We start from the raw sequence: 25947 nt of genomic DNA, 5'->3' as shown, positions 1-25947 counted from the left end.
ACGTGCGACGTCGCGAAGAAGTTGCAACTTGGTAAGGACAAAGTTGGCTATACAATTTGTTACGGTATAGCCCCGTACTTCCGAAACAGGCTGCTATCAAAGCTGCATAGTGTCCCACACGTGGTCGTGGCTTTTGACGAGTCCCTGAACAAAATTTCTCAGAAAGAGCAAATGGACGTTTTGATCAGGTTTTGGGACCCAGCTGACGACGTTGTCAAAACCCGCTACCGGACGTCCTGTTTTTTAGGACACACTCGCGCAGAAGATTTAGCTGCCGCTTTCAAAAAGGCCACTGAGAACATTGAGCCGGCAAAAATACTTCAACTTTCGATGGATGGTCCAAACGTCAATTTGAAGTTGTTGAAGTCGTTGAAGCAAGAGTTTTCTGCGTCTGATGGAAATCAGAATATTGTGGACATTGGAAGCTGCGGACTGCACGTTGTGAGTGGTGCATTTAAAACAGGCCACAATGTGACAAAGTGGAACACAGTAGTGTTTCTTAGAAGCTTGTACAATTTGTTCAAAAACGTCCCTGCACGCCGAGCCGACTATGTCAATTTCACAGGGAGCATACTGTTTCCGCTAAAGTTTTGCTCAGTGCGCTGGCTGGAAAATGGCAAGGCTCTTGCTAGGGCACTGCAAGTCCTCCCAAATGTGGTCAAATATGTTGAGCATGTCAAGAAAGAAAAGAAACTTCCAGCGTGTGGCAGCTATGCTCATGTCGAGACGGCTGTGAAAGACGAGATGCTGCCAGTAAAGCTGGCCTTTATGCTTTCAGTTTCAGAAGAATTGGAGCCATTTTTGGCTGAGTTTCAGACAGAAAAGCCGATGCTACCTTTTCTTGCAACAGCACTGGACGGCCTGTTGCGGTCACTGCCGGGACGAATCGTGCTAATGGAAAAGCTGGATGCTGCAGGCACATTTTCAAAACTGATAAAAATTGATCTGGAGAACCCAAACAACATCATTGGTATAGCTGCCTTTGACATAGGCCTTGCCGCCAAAAGTGAGTTGCGAAAGATCACTAAACCATCTCACACTGCGGTGGTAAGTGTCAAAAAAGAATGCATCTTATTTATTAAGGCCTGTTCAGCAAAGATAATCGAAAGATCACCTCCGAAATACAAGCTGACAAGGGGGGACAGTTGCTTAAACCCAGCAGTTTGTGCCGCTTCTGTGGAAGCTGGCCAGAAGCAGCTAAACATTGCACTTGAAGTACTTATAGAGCATGGGCGCCTTACAGGCCTACAAGGAGAGAGAGCAAGTAGATCATATGTACAAGTGTGCTCGAACAGCACTGCACAAGTGCGTTTGCGAAAATTTGATTGTGCAAGAGAGCGCTTGGAGAAGCTGTGGGTGGAACTCTGTGCAAGTTCTCATAAAGAGCTACTGCTGTTTGTGAAGATTGTGCTGTGCCTTTCACATGGAAATTTTTCCGTGGAGCGGGGATTTTCAGTGAACAAAAAATGTCTTGTGGAAAATATGAAGGAGAAGTCACTTGTAGCACAAAGGTTAGTGTACGATGAGGTGTCTGCAGCAGGTGGTGTTGCAGAAGTTGACGTAACAGACAAGATGATAGACATGGTTCGAAGTTCCAACATCAAATGGAAGGAAGACCTGGAGAGGAAAAAGAAGGAACGGTTGGACGTATTGGATGCTGAAAGGAAAAAGAAGAGGACTGCGGCTCTTGTGAAAGAGCTTGAATCAAAGAAGCAAAAACTGATGGAAGACGCACAGCTTCAGGTCTCCATGCTGCAGCAAGAGATTGAATCCTTGAAACAGTGAAGGCATTGCCGATGCAAGTAAACAAGCTTTTCTGTTTGTCGAGGGACAATTATTGTGTCTGAATATTTTATTTATTGTAAAAAATGCTTTCAGACAAGGGAATGCAATAAAGCAGCATGGTTTCCATTTTATATGAGCGCCTCATAATTTCTTTTTACCGCTCAGGAGTTTGTTTTCCAGTGCGCAGTTTCTTCCAAGCAGACGTACCGGTCATGGAGTTTGCTTGAAATGGTCATGGAAAACCTGGAAAAGTCAGGGAATTTGGAAAAATGTAATTGGTAGACACCCTGATGCAGCAATTATTGGGCAACAAAGCCAATGGTCTTGACAGCCTGCTGCTCCAAGAAATATTTCTACAGAAAATTCTGCCAAACGTCAGAATGGTACTCGGTGCTTCAATTGAGAACGATCTACCCAAACTGGCCAAACTAGCCGACAAGCTCTTGGCGGTAGCTCCCACATCTGTCGCAGGCATCACAAGTGAACAGTCTCTACATGAGCAGCTTCATGAGATGAAGAGCGAAATCTCGCTTCTCATAGACTCCTCACAGCATCACAGTCACCCAGTCCAAGTTCTTTGCAGTCTCCTATGAAACGTCAGAAACTATGTACCATAACAAGTTCGAGTACGCTGTGCACAAATGCTTAAATCTCTGTGAGCTCTCGGGAAATGCCTTGAGCAGGCACTGAGGGCGACCAACGTTCGTGCCTTGGAAGAATGTTGCTCATCTGTCTTCTTTCGAATCGGCCTGAATCACGTGGTTTCTAAGTGGCCATCGGCTGACTGGCGCATTTGCGGGGACTATCGAGCGCTGAGCAGTGTCACATATTCATGACATGCTAACCGGCATGCATGGGGTCACAATTTTTCGAAAATTTATCTTGTGCGGGCACACCATCAGATACCTGTGTCTCCGGAAGACGTCCCCAAGACTGCCATCACAACATCTTTAGTATACTCGAATACCTGTGCATGCTATTTGGCCTTCGCAACACTGATAACATTCCAAAAGTTTATCGACGGTGTTCTACGAGACTTGAATTTTTTCGACGCCTACCTGGACAACTTGTTTATCACGAGCACTGGCCCAGAAGAACATGAAAAGCATCTGCAGATTGTTTTTCGACACCTATCTGAGCATGGCGTTACCGTCAATGTGGCCAAGAGTGAACTCTGCGTGCCTGAGTTATCATTTGTGGGCCACATCATTTCGAACTCAAAAGTACGGTCACAACCCTCTAAAGCGCAGGTCATACAAGACTTTCCACTGCCAACCATGAAGTGCCAACTACGTGAATTTCTCGGATTCCTCAACTTCTACTGCTGGTTCGTGCCTAAATGCACCCATATCATACAAGCGCTTCACGGACTGCTGAAGGCAATGCAAGCATCTTCGAACGACCTGCCTTGGTGCGAAGAAGCGAAAAACGCTTTCAACTAAAGTAAGCAGGCCCTGGCAATTGCGGCTCTCCTGGCATACCTACGGCTGAGAATTCCCCAGTGTTTAATGCTGGATGTCTCAGAAATAGTTATCATTGTCATGTTGCAACAGCTCAGTCACAGTACTTAGAAACCATCTGCATTATTCTTGTGGAAGCTGACACCTACTGAGCGCCGCTACAGTCAGTCAGTCGGTCAGTCAACGAACTTTATTCACAAATTGTCTTGAGCAGCCGGTGCCCCTCAAGAGGGCGGGTCGGTTGCGAGTCACACCCACGTTGGGACAAGAAAGGCATGCCCCTCCCTCAAACTGCAGGCCTTCTGGACAGCCCGGATTTGGACCTCCCGGTCCGAGCTGGTGATTGCAGCCTTCCAGACATCCTCTATGATAAGAGGCTCGCCATCACGTATCACCGTGCATTGCCAGAGCATGTGGGAAACGTGCATTGTCTCTCATCGCAATGAGGGCAGTGAGGCTTTATGCTGTCAATAAACTTACTGCAAACTAAGGGCGACGGGTAAGTACCGGTTTGCAACATTAGTTAAGTTATTGAGTGGGCCCACGGGTGCGGACTGCTAGCAGTCTACTCAAGTATACAGATTTCTGCATTTCTTGGAACGCATCAAGTTCTTCATTTTAACCGACCATAAGCCTTTGACCTATGCTCTTCGCTGAATGCGTTCAGACGGTGGCATGCCCACGGCCCGAGAACTTCGCCAACTGGCATACATCTTCGAGTTCATGACAGACATTCGCCACATAAAAGGGAGTGACAACGTCGTCAACACCCTGCCGCGGAGCGCTATAAATGCCATCAACGATCGAGGAGGAGTTAACTTTGATGTGCTGGCGGCAGCCCAAAGAGAAGATGAACTAAAAAGCCTCCTAACTACAAAAACAGCCCTCAAGCTACAGTGGATGGAGATTTATTTATTTATTTATTTATTTTTATTTTATTTTTTTCATACTGCAGACTACAAAACGTGGTCCAAGCAGGACGGGCAATCAGGAATCACAAAAACAGAGGACTAAGATTGATCACGAACGTAATAAATAACAAAGTGAGTAAGATGAGGAAATATATACAGTGCTACATCAACAAATATACACTATGAGACAAACATACATACTATGCAAGGCGGTCACACTCAGACAAGGTGTTCCACTCAGACACTGTTCGCGGAAAAAAGGAAAATTTATATGTATCTGTTCTAGCAAAATATGGTGTAAAAGAGTTTGGTTGGTGATGTCGTGTATATCTGGTTGACAAAGGGGTTAAATACAATGAAGGGTCAATCGCCACTCTATGGTTAAGCAAGGAACTCAGGAAGTCTAAGCGCAGTTGCCTTCTTCTACACTGAAGTAGTGGAATGTTGTTAGCTGACATTAGTTCAGATGGAGAATCCGTGTGACGAAATTTAGAATATATAAAGCGAACTGCTTTTCTCTGAATTCTTTCCAATTTGTCTATGTTACATTTGGTGTAGGGATCCCACACTACGCATGCGTACTCCAATTTTGGTCGAATGTAGGATTGATAACACAGAAGTTTTACACTTGATGGCGAATTGCGGAGCTTGTGTCTTAGGAAGCATAATTTTCTGAAAGCAGATGCACAAATGTTTTCAATGTGTGAATTCCAAGACAGGTTAGTAGTGAACGTAACACCTAGATATTTGTAGTTATTGACCTGTTTAAGTGTAGAAGAACCAAGGGAGTAAGCATAGTGAAGGGGATATTTTTTTCGAGTTATACACATGGAAACTGTTTTTTCTGTATTTACAATCATACCCCATTTGTTGCACCATTTGTATATGTAGTCTAGATTTTTGTGTAGCTCTATTTGATCATGTTTGTTATGAATTTCACGGAATAAAACGCAGTCGTCTGCGAACAAACGAATCTGGACGGTTGGCTCAATTACATCTACAATATCATTTATGTAGCACAAGAATAGCAAGGGCCCCAATACACTGCCTTGGGGCACACCCGACGTGACTGGCAAAAGACTCGAATTTTGACCCTCGATGGCGACGTACTGCACCCGATTATTCAGGTATTCAGCTACCCATGCGACCAATACCTTCGGAAGACCTATTTTATTTAATTTGTAGATTAATTTCTCATGAGGAACTTTATCGAAGGCCTTACAAAAGTCTAGAAAAATGGTGTCTATCTGAATGTTGTCATCGAGGGCGCTGGCAAATGCATGCGCAACGGTAACAAGCTGCGTCACGGTCGAATACTTTTTTCTAAACCCATGCTGAAAATGTGTTAGTATGGAGTGTGTTTCAAGAAATTCTGTAATCTGGTTCGCTATAATGTGTTCTATTAGTTTACAGCATGAGGAAGTTAGCGATATTGGCCTGTAATTAGGCACTGATAATCTGTCGCCTTTTTTGAAGATAGGCGCCACTCGGGCCATTTTCCAGTCACGCGGCAAAGTTGCTGTTGACAGGGAAGCATTGAAGATTATAAAAAGGAATTTGCCAACGTATTCAGCATAACGTCGGAGAAAGACATTGGGCAGTTCGTCAGGACCACAACTCTTTTTCGTATTTAGGTTTACAAGCATGGAAACCAATCCAGCATATGAAATGAAATTGACCTCGAATGGTTGAGATGACGCTACAGAAAACGTAGATGCTCCGGAAACATTAAACACGCTATGAAAGTATGTGTTGAAATGATTTGCAATGTCGCCAGAATTTGTAACTATGCGGCTGTCAAGTACAATCTTTGAAATGGGTTTCTTCCTATCTTTAAGATAATTCCAGAACTTGGAAGGATCATTCTTTATAAAGTCGGGCATTAAGGTTTTAAAGTAGTATTCTTTTGAGCGATGCATTTTTTCAGCAAGGACTCTTTGGTGCTCCTTGATAACTGCGCGCTGCGCATGCTGCTTCCTTAGCCGTTTAACTTTTCTTTTTAGTTTAACAATTTCATGCGTCATCCATTGCGTACGTTTATGCGTTCGTTTGGGTTTGCTAGGGATAAAGTTGTTAATACAGTATTGGCACGTCTCAACAAATTTTTCCCAGAGAGCGCACGTGCCTAAAGCGTCATCGTTAAATTCCGCAAGTACAGTTTCCATGTATTCTATTACACGGTCATCATCAGCTCTCGAGTAATCCTTAAAATACTGCATGGGTGATTTTTGCTGGCTACTGCATTGGAACAGAGGAATTGTCACGCTTACAAGTTTATGATCTGAAAGCCCCTGTTCCACGACTACAGTATATCCTGAAAAAGCACGTTTTACGAATACCAAATCTAGGATAGAGCTTGCATGTCCTTGCACGCGTGTTGGTTGCCTGACTATTTGAGTTAGATCGTGAGCGAGCATAATATCAAAAACAGTGTTAGCATTTTTATTGAACTGGGAACAGGTCAGCCCCTCCCAGTCTACACTTGGCAAATTTAGGTCTCCTACCAAAAAGATTTGCTTATTAAAAAACCTTGACATATGTTCTTTCAGAAAAGTTAGGTACTCCGGGATCGCATCTGGAGGCCTGTAACATGCGTACAAGATAAAGCTATGTCCCCAGCAGGACAATTGTACGCACAAGCATTCAAGAATGCCAACATCAGCAGCAATCGTTGCTTCGATATCTGGTTTGACAAGGATGGCTACTCCCCCTCCTCTGGCAGATCGGTCTTTTCGATACACGTTGTAACAGGGGGGAAATACCTCGTCATCACTAATCTCCTCTCGCAACCACGTCTCCGTTATCACCGCAATATGGGGATCATACTGCATGAGCATGCTTTCCAAGGAATCTATTTTATTAGTGACACTGCGCAAGTTTATGTTAACTAGTCTAAGTTCTTTTCGTTTGTAGGTGTTCCCGCTATTTTTACACAACCTAGCTTTGTTTTCATAGGGAGGGGTGACAGAAGGAATTTGGTCTGTATTACATTCCTCAGTTATGATTGTCGCGGCTTGTGGCTTCGCGTATTTGGCCGACGGATTTCGGTTTCCACGGTTCTTCTGGCATCGTTTTTTTGAACGGGCACTATATCATTTTTGTCTTCGTCCCAGACGTATTCCTTCTTGTTGATATATAGCTTGTTGTACACTAGCGAGGCTTTATCGCCATTATCTCGATTCGTTTTACAGCTCCGCCATAGTTTTCTTCTGATTTCCCGTACTCTTACAGAGAAATCCTCCCCAATAGAAAAATCTGTGTTTTTTAGTTTGAAACACTGTTTCAAAATTTTTGTCTTGTCTCTTGAATCTAGTAATTTGAGAATCACGGGCCTGACCTTTCCGGGTGATGGCCGCCCCAGTCTATGGATACGTTCAATAGTCACCGGATCTAGCTCAAGAATACCCTTTATTATATCATTGTTCACAGTGGACTCTAGCGACTCGTTTGTCTCTTCTTTCGATTCAGGTAGTCCGTAAACAATAATATTGGACCTTCTGCTTTGGTTTTCAAGATCATCAATCCTTGCTTCAAGATTCGCAATCTGTTGCTGACATGACGTGACCTTTATTTCTAGGTTGGCTAATGAATCTAATTTTTTGTCTATATCGGTCAAGCGTTTTTCCTTAATTTCCTTGATGTCAGTTGCAATTTCACGGAGTTGCTTTGCTATTTGTTCTAGAGTAGGGCCGGGGTTAGTCTCAATATCGCCACTTAGCAGAAGGATCCTCCTAACAGATGACGCCACATCAAACAATATGCAACATATTCCGCAACCGAACAACCGTGGGCACGGCAACATCACCAAGAATGGATCGCTAGAACGAAAGCACTTTCCGTATCGTTTGCTTACCTGTACAAAATACAGGAAGGGATTAGATGCGACCCACATGGTGGTGATGCCGCCGTGCCCAGTGCCAGCCCAGTCCTCGGGAGTGCCTTTTATAGCCGAACCAGCAGATGACGTCCCCCAGCTACTGGTCACGTGGTGATGTGGTGGTATCTTGCTTTGGAAAACTGATGGGCTTGTCCACGATAAAGCCGGGAGATTGTCAGTCGGTTTGTGGCAGTCGGAGGCGTTCCACCCATGCGACGGCGCAACTTTCGTCGCACCAGCGCACGTTTCGTTGATGATGTGCACCAGGCCAAATATCTGTACAAAATACAGGAAGGGATTAGATGCGACCCACATGGTGGTGATGCCGCCGTGCCCAGTGCCAGCCCAGTCCTCGGGAGTGCCTTTTATAGCCGAACCAGCAGATGACGTCCCCCAGCTACTGGTCACGTGGTGATGTGGTGGTATCTTGCTTTGGAAAACTGATGGGCTTGTCCACGATAAAGCCGGGAGATTGTCAGTCGGTTTGTGGCAGTCGGAGGCGTTCCACCCATGCGACGGCGCAACTTTCGTCGCACCAGCGCACGTTTCGTTGATGATGTGCACCAGGCCAAATATCTGTACAAAATACAGGAAGGGATTAGATGCGACCCACATGGTGGTGATGCCGCCGTGCTCAGTGCCAGCCCAGTCCTCGGGAGTGCCTTTTATAGCCGAACCAGCAGATGACGTCCCCCAGCTACTGGTCACGTGGTGATGTGGTGGTATCTTGCTTTGGAAAACTGATGGGCTTGTCCACGATAAAGCCGGGAGATTGTCAGTCGGTTTGTGGCAGTCGGAGGCGTTCCACCCATGCGACGGCGCAACTTTCGTCGCACCAGCGCACGTTTCGTTGATGATGTGCACCAGGCCAAATATCTGTACAAAATACAGGAAGGGATTAGATGCGACCCACATGGTGGTGATGCCGCCGTGCCCAGAGATGATCAAGTGACCAGATTTGCTGCAACACCTCCATAGACAATCCACAGCCATTCGTACCTGCTAATTTGCGTCGCTGCATTTTTTTTTCTGTTCACAAGTTATCGCATCCCGGAATCAAAGCCACGCAAATATTGCCCACAGCGAGGTTCATCTGGCCAGGTATCAACCGAGATGTGCATTGCTGGACAAAAGCATGCATATCGTTTTAACTGGCCAAAGTTTGACATACTGCTATCCATTTGGCAAAATTCACGCCCCCAGAGGAACGGTTTGACCATGTACACCTCAACATTGTACAGCCTAAACCCAACTCCATCGTAAAAAAAAGGAGGGGTGGGGGAGAGGCATAGCGGTACGAAAATTGTTTGGCCTTGCATTAAATCGCGCAGAACACCGCTTAAACCATCTTCACCGCAGTACACTTGTGGCCCGCGGAAAAGTTTCAAGATTTGGAAGGAGCACTAGTCATGGGGCACAGCACAGCTTTTTCAATTACTTATGCGTGTATATGCTGCATAATTCTGAACATTAATATGATTGCTGTCATCTGGAAAAGTTACTGGCAATCATTTGGAGCACTGTGTGAAGTTTCTGCGATAGTGAAAAAATATCAAGCCAAATGCGCCAGTTTTTTTTTCACCAGCCTTACTTCTCAATTTTACTGATATCCCGAATCTCAAGGTCGCAGTTTGGCAGATTCACATTTGAATCCTCGTGGTATGTCAAAGGATTTTACAGGCGTGGCAAGTGTTACTGTGGACTTTATAATTGTTTGCTGAGTGGGGTGGCTCAAAATACTACTGATATTGAAATAAAAGGGCTCTGAATCACTCTGCACTATTTAGGGGATGTTCAATGTATTACAGATTTATTTTTAAATAACAGCCTTCTTTTTCATGCTGCCCTAAACTTAGTTTCTGATGATAAAATTTAAAATTTTTCCCCGTAACCTTCTCAAATTTCGAATTTCAGTGCTCCAAAAGAAACATTTTGCTGCTTCAAAGATTGCTCCACATTTTATTTCAGCTGTCGCACCCTGCTTGTTGACGCACTGCTAATATGGTGTGGGTGTGCGGGCACTTTTTGGTCTCCCTATGCATGAAACTAAAAAGAAATGGGGGTAGCTCGCGCCACCAGGAAATATTAACAGGCTCAATCCTATGTAATGTAAATTAATAAAGCAAATATCCCAAAGTAGCTTCCAAAAATTTGTTAAGGATTACCCCTTTATATACCAGCGTCCTCATATGTGGGCAAGACATGGTAGTGAAGTGTGATTAAACAAGACAACGCATCACCTTAAAAAACTGAAATACTGGTATTACTTCAAAATAGGCTTGTAGGAATATTTGTGCACTTCAAACATTGAAATGAAAATAAAATTATTCTAGTTTGCTTAGATTCGAATTTAAATTATCAGAAATTTCAAACTATTCAACATGAAGAAATAGGTGCATAACAGTTCGCATGTGACCCCCAGGTAAAGATGGTTTCACTGCAGTGGAAAGGTGCTGTATTGTGAATAAATCTGTTCATGGGAAGTCCACTCTGCCGCAAAGCCTCAGTTCAAGGTGAAACGAAATTTTACACTTTCATCAATGCGTATTTTTTTTCAGTTTAAAAGCTAGTTATATTGGCTTGTATGCTCGTAGGTATAGTAAATTGCAGAACGTAATTTATTTTGCAGCTTGTCACTTTTTCTCTATGGAGAGTGAATTCTGCTGCCATCTTTCAGTTGTGTGTGTGTGTGTGTGTGTGTGTGTGTGTGTGTGTGTGTGTGTGTGTGCAGGTTGAGTCGTGACAAACATCTTCATTTTTTTACGTGCTATATATTATTCAGATTCGATTTGCAATCATTCGACCAACTCGCTATTTGCTTAATTTGCTCGGAACCTAAATTTAATGTTCACGTAAGCTCTCTTTAGAGATTTATAAACACATGTTTATGTGAGAAATGCTGTGAAAAATTTCCTGTATTTGCTCACATAAACTGGCACCGTTTTGATCTGAAGGGGCTGTGTAGGCAGATGTGGTCGAGTATGCCACATGAAAAAAGAAAGAAAAAATACCAGGGAGGAGAGGGGGTGGGCACGGGTCCGGTGGCCCACCACCTGATTTGAAATGTGGGGTTTAACGTCCCAAAAACACCGTATGACCATGAGAGACGTTGTAGTGGAGGGCTTCAGAAATTTCGACCACCTGGGGATCTTTAACGTGCACCCAAATCTGAGCACACGGGCCTACAACATTTCCGCCTCCATCGAAAATGCAGCCGCCGCAGCCAGGATTCGATCCCGTGACCTGCAAGTCAGCAGCCGAGTACCTTAGCCACTAGAACACCACGGCGGGGCGGTGTTCCACCACCTGTCTACGCCCCTGCTCTTAAACGATGCTGCTGATAAACACGTTCAAGCAGGGCTGTGGGTAAGCACGAGTGTCTGGAAGGATGAGGATGATGGAGATGAGAACGTATAGGAGATGTGGATAAACACGTTGGTGAGGATAATGAAAAGGGATGACGAACATGTGCAAGCAGATCTGTTAGCTCAAAGCCCCTAGATTTTTCACATAAAGAAATCTAGGGACTCTAGCATGGAAATGACCATGAATGACTTTGATGATGATGAACACCAAGCTATGTTTATGCGCGGGATGACTGAAAGTGAACCTTGTGTACCCGGTGTCCCAGCATCCACGGGAAGACACGTACGTACACTCCTCCTCGAAAGTTTGTGGACCACTAAGTATTAGATATGACTCCTAAGGGAGAGCCGTATATACAATAACTCTGCCAAATCAAAGCCCCGTGATCTAGGAAAGTAACAGTACTTTCCTTCGCACGTGCATTTCCTCCTCAATTCTTCTCGCATGCCTTCTGGCGCGCTGTGCTCAGCGCCATTTTCAGCCTCGGCTCCAGTAGATGCGCCGCCGAATTCAGTGGAGGCTCGTGACTTTTGGCCACTTGCACGCACCAGTACATTTGAAAAATGGGTACAACAAGATAAAGAACACTGAAATAAACATTTATGAAATCACTTTATTCTGAAAGCCGTGCAAATTGGTCATGCAAATTAAAAAATCGGCTTCTATGATGCAGATGTTTTCTGCCACATGATGACATGCTTTACGTTTGCATCATACTGTGAGCTGGAGGTTAATGTCTGTAAAGGGGGGCTTCCTGTGCTTCACAACAGGTGGGTGTGATAATAGTGTTTGAACTTAGCCGAGATACAGGTCCCCCTTCCCCCCTGAATTATTGAAAAATATTTTTCTCAAATTGGTATTCAGTGAAATATAAGTAGAACATATAAAAAGCAGTTAAAGAAACTGTCTACTACCTTCATCGCTTTTCTGTTTTGCATCCCAGTAGAAAGCGTACCATCTGCAATGTCTAATTATAACCTTGCAGCAGTTTCTCTGGAAAGTGAGTAGACATTTTTAAACAAAAATTTTTCGATCTGCGTTCAGCCTTCTTCCAATAAGTCACGGGCATGTTACCTGAAAGAAGTAAAACTGTTACAATTGAGCCAAAATAAAACAAAAAAAAAACGTCGGGAAAGGAAGTTTGCGCTGGAAAATAAGTGAACAGGGGTTGTGTCGAGCCGACATTTTGACAAGTGGACTTGTCTTCTTCAAGGCTAGAAGAGAAATGATTTGTTTAGCTCTAGCGTGTGTACATTTTACATCACGTCCACCATCATAACTAAGGAAAGGGAAGAGCAACATTGGGTACGCGGCTGTGAGAGAGCCACTGCAAGTTATGCCCTCCATCAAGAAATTTCAAACCTATCATTGTCCACTTCTGACGACTGGTTTGACAACCGGAATTCGCTCCACCGCGGTGGTCTAGTGGCTAAGGTACTCGGCTGCCAACCTGCAGGTCGCGGGATCGAATCCCAGCTGTGGCGGCTGCATTTCCGATGGAGGTGGAAATGTTGTAGGCCCGTGTGCTCAGATTTGGGTGCATGTTAAAGAACCCCAGGTGGTCGAAATTTCCGGAGGCCTCCTCTGCGGCGTTTCTCATAACCATATGGCGGTTTTGGGAAATTAAACTCCACATATCAAAACAAACGGGATTCAGCGACATTTGTACATCCTCACTTCCCACCGCTTCTTTACTTTGCGATTCATATGGACTCTCAGGCTGTCTTGCTCTGTTAAGTCAAGAACAACCTTCAATGCAGAAGTACGTTGCTCGACTGTCATCGGTGTTAATAATACAGTTGTTCGCATAAGACACGTGTCACAGCAAAAAAGTCTGCATATTTTAGAATACTTATCTGCTCAAAGAGCTACAAGCATATTTTTGTCATTTTACTGCTAACGAGTGCCACATGACGCCCACGTGATGCCCGCCACATTCTCTTGATGAAATTAATTTCCTAGACATGACAGTGCCTATTGAAACAGGAAAATTAAAAATAACACCTTACACACTTTACAGAAAACCGACAGACAGCCAACAATACCTAGAATACACTAGTCACCCATCATCAGCAGCAGCAACCTGACTATGCCCACTGCAGGGCAAAGTCCTCTCCCATGATCCGCCAATCAACCCGGTCTTGTGCTTTCTGGTGCCACGTTATACGTGAAAACTTTTTAATCTCATTGGCCCACCTAACTTTCTGTCTCCCCTTCATGCATTTGCCTTCTCTGGGAATCCAGTCAGTTACCCTTAATGGCCAGCGGTTATCCTGCCTACGTGCTACATGCCCGGCCTGTGTCCATTTTTTGTTTTTGATTTCGACTATGATATTACAGAGAAAGCTGTTACGGGATCACAACTCGGGACTCGAGCAGCGTCGTAATTGTCTGCTGCCGCCGGTGTCCAGAACCACTGTCGCACGAAATTAGAAAAAAAAAACTAGTACCAATGACACAGTGGGGCTCGAACATGGGTCCACTGGGTGCCAGTCCACTATTCTACCACTGAGCCATACCATTTCTATTCTTTACTTCTGGTTAAACCTCACGTATGGGGTGCTAAGATAAAGATATAACAATACACAACAATAAAATTACGAGGGCCGTCAAGCATTACTATAACGCATCATGTCCTAGAATTTCTTCATGGTCAGTAGAGCTTTTCACCTTTCAAACCATAAAGGTTCACATTCGTCTGTTCTTACTACCTCAAGAAACGTTGAGATATTTTCTTTAGAATACTCTCTTGCTGGTCTCCTGTCAGGGTCACAGTGAAATATAAAACTTCTAGGCGCGTAAAACTTCAGACAACTAACATAAGAGACAAGGACGAGCGCAGACTTTCAACTGATTTTATTACTACTACGACACACATATATATATAAGAAAGAAGATAAGCAACACACAAAAAAAAGGGCGAAAAGAGAGATTGCAAAAAAAAAATCACACAAAATCAAAAGGCGAAAAGAGAGATTGCAAAAACATCACGTGCTCACCCTGGGCCCTCACGTGCCGAATTTAAAAACGCCAATTCTTTCCCAGATAATGCTATCGATGGTTTGCTGATACAGCTACCTCGAGCAATTGCTGCAGCTTCAATTACAAGTCTTGTGCCTTCAGCTCGAGGTAGCTGTATCAGCAAACCATCGATAGCATTATCTGGGAAAGAATTGGCGTTTTTAAATTCGGCACGTGAGGGCCCAGGGTGAGCACGTGATGTTTTTGCAATCTCTCTTTTCGCCTTTTGATTTTGTGTGATTTTTTTTGCAATCTCTCTTTTCGCCCTTTTTTTTTGTGTGTTGCTTATCTTCTTTCTTATATATATATGTGTGTCGTAGTAGTAATAAAATCAGTTGAAAGTCTGCGCTCGTCCTTGTCTCTTATGTTAGTTGTCTGAAGTTTTACGCGCCTAGAAGTTTTATATGGATTACCAACTAGCCCAATCCCACACTTTACTCACAGTGAAATCCAGCCATTCTAGAGCGCCATATACTGTGCAAGGCAGTCATCATGATAAAATCGAAAGGTAATTCATCATCATTCTCCATTGCCAAATACCTGATTCCATGATGGTCTAACGAAAACTCTATTTAATTGTCCTTTGTAATACATCCCAAAAGTGAGCTCTTTTCCAACAGTGCAGGAAAACAGGGTCAATAGTTTCCGGTTTCTTACAGATTAGACAGTGAGATCCCCAAGGCATATAAACCCACGATCCTCTAGGAAGGTTCTTACAGGAAGTTTTCTGGTGTGTAAATTAAAAAATAACGTTTTTGCACTTGGAGCTGCTGGCATTTTTTGAACTCGTTTAAATACATTGTGACCCTTGCGTGCTGTATATCACTCCGTACAGTGGGATAGAGAGCATCGTGTCACATAAATCATTGTACAGTTTTTTTCTTTCCAACAGACCACAGGTAGTCAGTCGAAAAACGAACACACAAAAACCGCACGCTGGCCACAACTTCCTTCATGTATCCTTGCACACACCCTGTGGTAACATGAGTGCTCACAACAAACTCGGGCAACAGTCTACTTAGTCTTGTTTGACACACTGTTAGTAGGAAAGCATCTCTTGTCTCGCGGAAAAAGAAAGACCTATTTACTAACTGTTTGATAAACAGATGTCCTAGCCCAAGATCTCCACACTTCACCCGTCTATACGAATTCGTCCGACTGCACCTTTCCCAGTTAGACCCCCGCACAAATATTGCAAACACACGATGTAATTTTTGCACATTGACCCGGGAACAGTACAGCACTTGCATCACATACCATAGCTTAGACACATACAACCAATTGCATACAGTAGCCCTAGCAAACATGGATAGATAAGTTGCATTTCACCTATTCGCTTTCTCTTTATTTTGTTTGCTGTGTCCAATATTTATCAGTACTTTTGTATGACTCAAGTGGAACTCCAAGATATTTAACTGGCGTTTTTGTACATTTATTGGCTGCGAAAAAATCTGGGGTTGAAGGCCAATATTCATTTCAATAGCCGAGGCATTTACCCAGTTTATGTGGCTTCCAGTAACTTCGGCGAAAGAATTAGAAACTCTTGATTGATTCTTCAATACCTTCATAGGAAGTGCTCCAACTCGCGACATCATCAGCGTATGCGAGTAGTTTGACCTCTGAGGACTGTACTCTAAACCCACTAATTACCTCGTTCTGCAATATCGAGCGACGTAAATTTTCAATGTATATGCAAAAATGCAGTGGACTAACAGGGCGACCTTGATGCACTGAGCGCTTAATTCTAATGATGGGGGGGGGGGGGGGGCAATGTTTTGTTGATAATTAGTCTCGTACTACCATTTCATAATGCCATGGCTACACCATCGATGATTATCTTACCAACTTTAATGTGCTCCAATACTGCAAAAAGAGCGTGGGTAACGCAATCAAGCGCTTTCTCCAGATCCAGCTGGCGTATGGCCACACGAGCTTGACTGATGTCAACACAGTCGAGCACGGACCGCATTTTCTGAACATTTGTTACTATAGAATGACCTTTGATTCCTCACGCTTGGTGTTGATTGATGATTGATTTGTGGGGTTTAACGTCCCAAAACCACTATATGATTATGAGAGACGCCGTAGTGGAGGGCTCCGGAAATTTTGACCACCTGGGGTTCTTTAACGTGCGCCCAAATCTGAGCACACGGGCCTACAACATTTCCGCCTCCATCGGAAATGCAGCCGCCGCAGCCGGGAATCGAACCCGCGACCTGCGGGTCAGCAGCCGAGTACCTTAGCCACTAGACCACCGCGGCGGGGCTCACGCTTGGTGTGGACCAACGATATCTTTTATCACTGACTGAAGTCTAGCCGCCAAAAATTTCATTAATATTTTGTAATCTATGTTCGTCAGTGCGATTGGCCTGTACGTTGTGACGTGCCTGCGCTTTTCAACCTCATCTGTTTTCGGAATCGGAACGGTACGTGATTCACCAAAGGACTTTGGTAATTTCTTTTCCTCATATGCCTCGTTAAAATGCCTGCGAGTATAGGAGCCAATTCACTTTTAAAACACTTGTACCTCTTGGCACAAAGACCATCTGGTCCCGGAGATTTTCTGGGATTTATCTTGTCAATTGCCCATTCAACTCTAGATACAGATATAGATAATTCCAAGGTGCTTTTCACTTGCTCACTCACTTGTGGCATGCGTCCTAAATATTCTGCTTTAAATCTTTCAAGGTGTACCCGCCTACACGCAAAAAGGTTTTCAAAATGCCTTGAAAATGCGGTTAAAAAATGTCGGTATCGGTTACTTCTTGATTATTCTTCTATATTTTTTCGATGTGATTCCGTCGAGAGTTCGTTTTTTCCACCCCTGACGCTCTTTTGGTTGGCCTCTCTCCAGCAGCTAAAGCCTCAGCCCTAGCACGGACGTATGCACCTCGGTAGCGTTCCTCGTCATGCAGTGCTAATATGTGCTTATTATTGCGCATGCCAATTTTACAATTTCCTGGTTGTTGCACTCCAAGTCAATTAGTCTTTCCAAGGTCATTCAGAATTACTTTTTTTTTCTTTTTTTCTTTCATAACTCAGTGCGCAAGAACGATCAATACCTTTCATTTTTATTCACTGCTCGAACACTTCCCATTATTCTGCAAGTTTAACTTCATCATCCATTTTTATTTCATTGATACAGTTCATTACTTTATATAAGAAATATTCGTTAGTGATAAAAGTGGAATTCATCTTCCACAGCTCCCATGAAAAAGTTACACCTTTTGTTTCTCTCGCATATCACATTTAACTAAACAATGATAACTGAAGTGTATTGGGTAGACAGTATATGTCTTACAGTGGGCTATTATTTCAAGCAACACGTAAATGCGATCAAGGCGTGCATGACTATTTCCCTGAAAATGTGTGAAACACACTTCCCGCGTTCCCTCTAGCGCTAGCGTCCTACTACTTTTATCGTAGATGGCGCGTCTGTTTGATCGACCTCGCTCATTGATGATGCGCTTAAAATTTTCAAGTAATACAGATTTCCTTTTCAAAGTTTTTTTTACTTAATAAAAGTGAACGTTCCTCGCAAGTTTTTGGCGCATAAGTACACAATATACGCCAATGACATTCATTAATTACAAAATCACAAGAACCCAATCTACCAGATGGGCAAGTGACGGTATCTTGCACTACCAGACCCGGTAACTTCTTAATGAACAAGACACAGCCTGCAGACATGCCTATTGCTTGACTTACTATTGCGTAGTAACGCACCATAAACCTCAGCACCATGCCCTGGGTCTCTTCTTCACTGTCTACTTTTGTTTCTTGTACAGCTAGTACATCCACATCTTGATCCACGAGCAGCCTGTTGACTTGGCTCTGTTTCCGCTTGGCGGTAAGACTTCGAAGATTTTGCGTTGCCACTTTAAGTTTTGGTGCAAAAGCCATGTGTACACAATGAAGTTAGCCCGGGGCATGATGCCTACCTTCAGTATCTAGCATAGAACTAGACATTTTCAGAGGCTCCAGGTGGACCCGTGCCTCTGGTAGAGAATGGTGGCCAGTGTTTGTCCGATATCGGATTGGGACGCAGCCTTGTGCTACTGCGTCGGAACGAAAACGCTTTCGGAGGTGGCCCATCTAATTCATGTTTTTCACTGGACACCTGGTGCCGTCCTTCAGACTGTTCGTGGGGCCTTTCCCTTGGCGCCCCACCACTGGTACTCTTGGTCGACACTGGAAGTTGTTTGGTTAATTCCACCGGCTCGGGCTCCTTCGATGGTGTGCTTGTGTAGCCTTCCTCGGTTTGGCCGGCTGGCCCTTGAGTAACCTCCCTAGAGGCTATGTCTGCTTGTACTGTTGGTCCATCACCACCAGTCGGTGTTGCTGTACCTGTTGAAGCATCTGGGTTCAACACCACCTGCCCTTTTCACCGCGTCTTCAGCCTCTGTTGCATCCATCACCAGCTCTGCTGTGTCTTCACCTTCAGCTGATCCGATAGCCGATACGTACATATGCATGCACTCATCTTCGCTGTGGCCAAACCGCCGACAACACGAGCATCAGGGTACCTTACACTCTCTTCTAACACGGCCGGTACCTTGGCAGTGCAAACACTGCATTGGCTGACCAGGTGCAACCACATGTGCCAGTTCACCTGCCACCCTGATTTGATGCAGGAGATCTTCAACCTTCACGCCACTCTTGAGCTTAAAAAACACAGACCGTGTGGTTAACCCCTTGTCGCTAACTCCTTGAACGCACCAATGCTTCCAGATGACTTGTACAACCTTCCCAAAAGCTGCCAACGCCTTTCGCACGTCTTCATTGTTGACGCCATACAGCAACTAATGAAGGCGCAGCCGCACCTGCTTATCCTAGGGGTCTACGATAATGCAGCGTCGCCCCTTGACTTTCAGCTCCTTTACGTCCAGCAAGCGTTTCGTAGCGTCAGCGTTGCTCATGGTGACTGCTCAGATATGATTTATGTGGTAGGCCCCAGTGCCAACACCTCCCGCAGCAGAGGGCCGAGTGCGTCTCGGAAATATTTCACTCGATATAGTCTGCCATGCACATCACCGTGTCAAAACATTGTGTTTTGCGCGACGCGTCCCTTGGATAGTGGTGGCAAAATAACCTGGCATCCTGCGTCTTGATCTTCGGTCATCCTGTTACCGTTGCTAGTCTGTGTCGCAAACGCCGCTCCTACGCAGCACATGATCCTTCTGTCCAACGCGCGTGAATGCCGACGAAAGAATGACTGAGCCATTCCGGTGTTTGGGAGTTGTTGGCAAACTTGCCTTAGTCATGCTTGATGTCGAGAAAGCAATTGCGGTAATACGACTCATAAAGCGTTTTAAAACAGCGAAAGAACAACCAGTCATCGCAGAATGCAAATAGCGTAATCAGTGGGTCGTGCAATGCTCCTACCCATTACAAAAGCTTGTTTTGTTCAGCTAATAACTATGTCACATGCCCGTTTCAGGCATATATTTCATCATCGTCATCAGCCACTGCACGAACAATTGGCACGAAATTCCTTTCAAGTGTTTAGCGGATATCATGCTTCTCAGAATAATGACAAAAAATAGCATAGCAAATGCCATCTTACCACCCAAACATTTTTATTATTAATGTCGTAGTGGGCATCTAGGAAGTGTGCTTGCAGCAGTTACCCAATGAATGTTTGGAAGAGACTCTGAAAGACCGCTCGTCCAGCTTTCACTGCGACTATGCTGTGCTGCGACTGGCGTTTTTTTAAATCCCGGTTTGTTCCCTGTCCCACGGTGGCTCTTCTTGTCTTTTAAAGGGGCTCTGAAACACTTCTTTGAGTCACCATGGATTTAATTCACTGGAAGAGCTTATTGCCTTACAAATTGGACGCGCAAAAATTTTAATAATCTGCCGGTATGAGTAATTTCGAAGATTTGTCACACGCTGGACTCGCATTCTCTCTTCTCTTGTCCCGATGAAAAAGCTGGAAGCTAAGCAGGGAGGGATGGGAGGGGCAAGCAAAAAACGTCATGCGCGCCTCAGAACGTTTCTTTTTTTTTTCTTCAAATGCGCGACTTTATCAGTGTGATCGATTGAACAAGTGATGGCCACTCGGGGCAAGCTCTGTAATGACAGCGCACGCCATGTTGTAATAAGCCAATGGCTCATAGATGGGCATTCTACGTGTGATTTTTTAGCATTTTCCATCATTTGTCGAGGGAAGAGAAAGCAATTTTCAGCTGAACTGACGATAGTTACAGCGCGAGAACAGAACGACAACAAAGAGACAAGAAGGACATGAAGGACACTCGTCGTTCTGTTCTCCATCGTCATGTCATACAAACTAGCCCATAAGCTGCCACACTTCTAAGTTTCGGCTGAATTTGATAATTTGTTGGGAATTCCCAGCCGCGTTCTGCGCTATAAAATTTGGCTCGCATGTTCTCGGGAGCCTCTACTATCGATCGACAGCTTTTTCTGACCATGCTCAAAAAGTGTTGCAGGGCTCCTTTAAGGTTAAACCTATGATTTTCCTTTCAATTGCTCGCTGCGCCGTCCTCAATTTAAGCTGAACCCTCTTTGTAAGCCTCCACGTTTCTGCTCCATAGGTAAGTACAAGCAAGATGAAGCTGTTATCTACCTTCTTCTTGAGGGTTAGTGGCAGATTGCCATTCATGATTTGAAAATGCTTGCCGAGTATGATCTAACCCATCCTTATTATTCTAGTTATTTTAATCTCGTTGTTCGGCTTTGCGGTTACTACCTGTCCTTTGTTACTTCCAGCGTCTCTCCACTTATCACGAAGCGCTGTTTTCTGGCGAGCCCGTTGCGCATTACTTTAGTTTTATGCATAATTTTCAGGCCTACTTTTCTGCTTTGCGTGTCTAGTTCTGTAATCATGAGCTGTAATTCGTACGCTGAATTACTCATCAAGGCAATGTCATCAGCGAATCGCAGGTTACTAAGGTACTCTCCATTAACTCTTATCCCTAACTCTTCATAGTCTAGGGTTCTGAAAACTCCCTGTAAACAAGTGGTGAAGAGTATTGGAGAGATCGTGTCTCCCTGCCTTACACCCTTTTTTTTATTGGGAATCTGTCGCTTTCCTTTTGAAGAACTATGGTGGGTGTGGGTCCAGTGTAGATTTCTTCCAGTATGTTTCTATAGGGTTCGTCAATGCCCCGATTCTGCAGTGCCTGCAGTGCCTTCTCGTAATTTATGAAGGCTATGTATAGTGGTTGGTTGTATTCGGCGTATTTCGCTATTACCTGATTGATAGTATGAATATGGTCTATTATGGAGCAGCCAGCACGAAATCCTACTTGGTCCTCTGGTTGATTGAACTTCAATGTTGCCTTAATTTTATTAGCTAATATTTTTGTAAATATTTTGTAGAGGACAGAGAGTAAGCTGATTGGCCTGTAATTTTTCCAAGTCTCTGTCTCCTTTCTTATGGATTAAGATGGTGTGAATGTCCTTCCCAGATTCCAGTACCCTTCCCGTCAAAAGACCCTTGTTATATAAGGTGGCCAGTAGGATGTTGAATTCCCCTGGGCTATTATTACTTGCTGTGATATCATCCTGGCTGTTTAAGTTTCTGTACAGCTCTCTGTAAAACTCCTCCGACACCTCAACAGCGCTGTCCATATTGGTTATGACATTGCTGTAATAACGAAGAGAGCACCAAAAGACAGACAATAAAACAATCCACAAAAGTCGGTTTCCCCCAGAACTCGAAACTGCGATCGAAAACGGAACCATTGACAGAGGAGAGCCAGACTCACCGTAGAGTGCGAACCCAGAGAGGAGAGAGTGCGCTGCCTTCTTCCCAAGGAAAGAACTTGGGTGGGTGGGGCCTGTCAAACACACCGTCACTGGTTTTTGCAACCTAACTGCTCCTGCAATGCAAATCAGCAGTTTTTAAAACGTACATGGAGTATCAAGTGTGGGCGCATTATAGAGAGACTAGTTTCACCGTCTACAGACCCTTCAATGATCTCATGATGGTCCGATTCGGTGCCCTGAAGTGCTGGTCATTCTCTGCATTCTCCCATGTGCCAGAACCAAGTGTTCGTGTCTCATTCACGCACTGAACCACACTACTTGCTTTTAATGATAATTTGCGCAGTTCTGCACCAAATCCACAATATTGTTACTTGACATTGGTAACGAACAACGATTGCGAAATCTCGAAATCGAGTTTTCCGACCAAAGACAGTCTCCCTACACCTAGATGGGCCTGTTACACGGGTATATAGCATTTTGCCTCCATGAAAATGCAAGCCTTTCAGCCAAGCTCAAACTCCAGACTTCTGAGCAGCAGCTGAACAGTGCAACCACTGCAGTGAACCACCGTTTTTTTATGCTTTCCGTTGAGGTACCTTTACAAGGAAGGCAGCTGTGTGTCCGACATGAGATGCAGTGAAGTCGCGTTAGACCCGAGTTTGTTTTGTTTGAAAGTAGTGAGCGTTGCATAAGGAAACTGAGCATACCACATCGGCTCTCAATTAAGGTGCAGCTTTCTTTCGAAGGGTGCGCGCCATTCAATTTGAAATTTCAACAGTTTCTGTACCACACATGCAGCTCTTTATTAAAGCTGCACAGATGCAATTAAGAGACATCGCGAAAGGGACATTTTTTTTTCGTTTCCTCAATAAGCAGCGTTAATGCTCTCCACTCTCTGAAGTCAGCCAACACAGAAAATATTTTACTTTGATCTTAAAGTTTTGTTGCTGAGCATCTGCAAACCAGTTCCACCATATTGGACATTACCTCAACGAGTTAATCTAGTTTATTCACCTTAAGGTTTAATTACCTTAAAGTTTATTTACCCGTGCCCCGCACGTGTTGAACGCACGCGGCCAACACGACGAACAGCAACAAGCAGCGCGGACAGGCCAAGTCCCATACCCGCCATGTATTTTAGGCCAACTACATGTACGTTTTTATCCATATCCATAAAAGTTACAATAATTATTTTATTATATTTGTAAATATAAGCCATTCTGCTTTTCAATGAAGTAGAATTACTCTTGAATCTTATAATGCTAATTTTCTGCAGTTTTTTTACTGTAAATACCTTATTATCACTCGTTAATTGGTATTACGTGTTAAAAAAGTACTTCCTCACACAAGACTACTGCTTCAGTATATTCTCTAGCACGTTTTCTAAATACTGACTGAAATACGTGTTTCTAGATACAGTGGTTGTTGACAAAAAATGCACTTTAGCACAAAAAAAGCATGTTAAATTTTGAGATGATCGCGTTTATAGCGGAAAATATGATTTATTTCAAAAGTACCCCAAAATAACTGCCAATTAGAGGGCATTTTTAATAGGCACCAGCAATATACTCATCACCAATATCACTTTTTCTTTCGGAATTGAGGCGTCTGGCTTGGCGGGCCCCCTTTTGTTGCTTTCTCGCCACCCTGTGAGCAAAGTACTGTCGACACATGTCAAGTGCGTGTAGGCCCTGCACTGTGTAGTGGCCTAGCGAAATTCCAAACGAGTTCAGCACATTCACACGAGCTATATCGTCATCATTAAAGGTGATTACAGCGTCGAGACTGCATATTTTCGGTGTTATGAGTGCGAAAAACATGTTTTTTTTGAGCATGCTCCCACACGACGTTGTTGCACGGCTTGTTTGTGTTTTGAGTTATCCCATGAAGGCATTTAGCAAGTAATTCGGGATTAGCAAGTTTCTCATGAATTGGCTTAACTGCCTCAATAACAGACGCCGGAAGGTGTTTTTTGTGAAGTTCGCCAATGAACTGAGCTTTGTTCAATTTGCACCAGGTATATCAGCGTCCTTCGGGCAAAGGCCGTGAGATGGATTGGTATCCCTTGATGCCATGTGGAAATATCTGTCCCAGGCAGCCTTTCGCGTGTCCTCTAAGCTGCCCGTGTTTCTTCTAATGGCTAAATCATAATACTTTTGAAACTTTGTGAACAACGTGCGCAGCAGCAGTCCGCGGCAAAGTCAACATCCCGTAAACGCCTCTTCTTGTATCTGCAGGGTGTAGCATTGACGATCACCGTATCAGTTTCCACGTGGACAGAAGGACGTTCGAATCGACTGACAAGCCTCTGTTGGCGGCACTCTGGACCTGCGCAGTAAGCTAGCCGCTCCACAAGGGCTATAAAAGACTCTGCGAACAGCGTCGTCGCCACATTCAGCAGCAGTCCGCGGCAAAGTCAACATCCCGTAAACGCCTCTTCTTGTATCTGCAGGGTGTAGCATTGACGATCACCTTATCAGTTTCCATGTGGACAGAAGGACGTTCGAATCGACTGACAAGCCTCTGTTGGCGATATCCCGGCTGCGGCGGCTGCATTTCCGATGGAGGTGGAAATGTCGAGGCCCGTGTACTCAGATTTGGGTGCACGTTAAAGAACCCCAGGTGGTCAAAATTTCCGGAGCCCTTCACTACGGCGTCTCTCATAATCATATGGTGGTTTTGGGACGTTAAACCCCACAAATCAATCAATCAGCCTCTGTTGGCGGCACTCTGGACCTGCGCTGTAAGCTAGCCGCTCCACAAGGGCTATAAAAGACTCTGCGAACAGCGCCGTCGCCACATTTAGCAGCAGTCCGCGGCAAAGTCAACATCCCGTAAACGCCTCTTCTTGTATCTGCAGGGTGTAGCATTGACGATCACCGTATCAGTTTCCACGTGCACAGAAGGACGTTCGAATCGACTGACAAGCCTCTGTTGGCGGCACTCTGGACCTGCGCAGTAAGCTAGCCGCTCCACAAGGGCTATAAAAGACTCTGCGAACAGCGTCGTCGCCACATTCAGCAGCAGTCCGTGGCAAAGTCAACATCCCGTAAACGCCTCTTCTTGTATCTGCAGGTTGGTTGCACTCCATTTTAAGGTATTTTCTGTAAAATAGCTTCACCGCGGCTGCTGCTGAGCCATTGTGCATTTTGGTTTGTTGTCTTGTCGTAAACTAGAATGACATCAAATGTTGAACTCGCGAAAAGGCTCGAATCGCTCGAGACAAAGTTTGAAATCAAGTTGGAGGACCTCGTGAATGACCTAACAGGAAGGCTACTAGAAAAAATCAAGAACCGTTCTATCGACGAACATGGTTCGCTTTGCGATACAGTGGAATTTCTAAGTAAGGAATATGATGCAATACGTGCAAGACAGGACGAGCTTATTGCTGCAAACAAAGCCCTTGCTAATGAAAATGAAGCCCTCAGAAAAAAACTGGCTGACCTTGATCAGTATTCCAGAATGAACAACGTTGAAATAAAGGGCGTCCCAAGTACTCAAGGAGAAGAATGCGCAGCCATTCTTGAGCAGGTTGGGCAAGCAATAGGCTGTCCTGTCTCGACTGATGACATTGATTGTGTTCACCGTGTTGCTGCAAAATCTGGCGAAAAAAATATCATTGCACGTTTTGTTTGTCGGGAGAAGAAAAATGAATTTGTTAAGAAGGCGCGAAAGGCTCGGATTCACACATCCCAGATCGGCTTCGGTAATGCGACTGATCGGGCCGTGTATGTAAACGATCACTTGACTCTCGAGAACAAAAAGTTGTTTTCTAGGGCTCTTGCGTTGAAGA

The 25947-nt window shown here is 44.4% G+C and overlaps 1 protein-coding gene across 3 annotated transcripts in view; it reads right to left on the bottom strand.

Moving 5' to 3' along the window:
• The window catches only part of LOC142777500 (uncharacterized), a 116469-nt gene that overhangs the window by 41112 nt on the left and 49410 nt on the right, over positions 1-25947 (bottom strand). For 2 of the 3 annotated variants that reach the window (XR_012888140.1, XM_075881983.1), the window contains one exon: positions 22154-22267. The exons of the other annotated variant lie outside the window; for it this stretch is intronic. Coding sequence is in view for 1 of the 2 variants with exons in the window: in XM_075881983.1 (XP_075738098.1) it covers positions 22154-22267 (114 nt within the window). In the remaining variant the exon portion in view is untranslated. The remainder of the gene's footprint in view (positions 1-22153; positions 22268-25947) is intronic. 3 annotated transcript variants of the gene reach the window in all.

Source organism: Rhipicephalus microplus, chromosome X, assembly GCF_043290135.1.
Source record: "Rhipicephalus microplus isolate Deutch F79 chromosome X, USDA_Rmic, whole genome shotgun sequence".
NCBI lineage: Eukaryota > Metazoa > Arthropoda > Arachnida > Ixodida > Ixodidae > Rhipicephalus > Rhipicephalus microplus.
The sequence above is the reverse complement of the archived record's forward strand: the minus strand, read 5'-3'. Positions and strand labels throughout refer to the sequence as shown.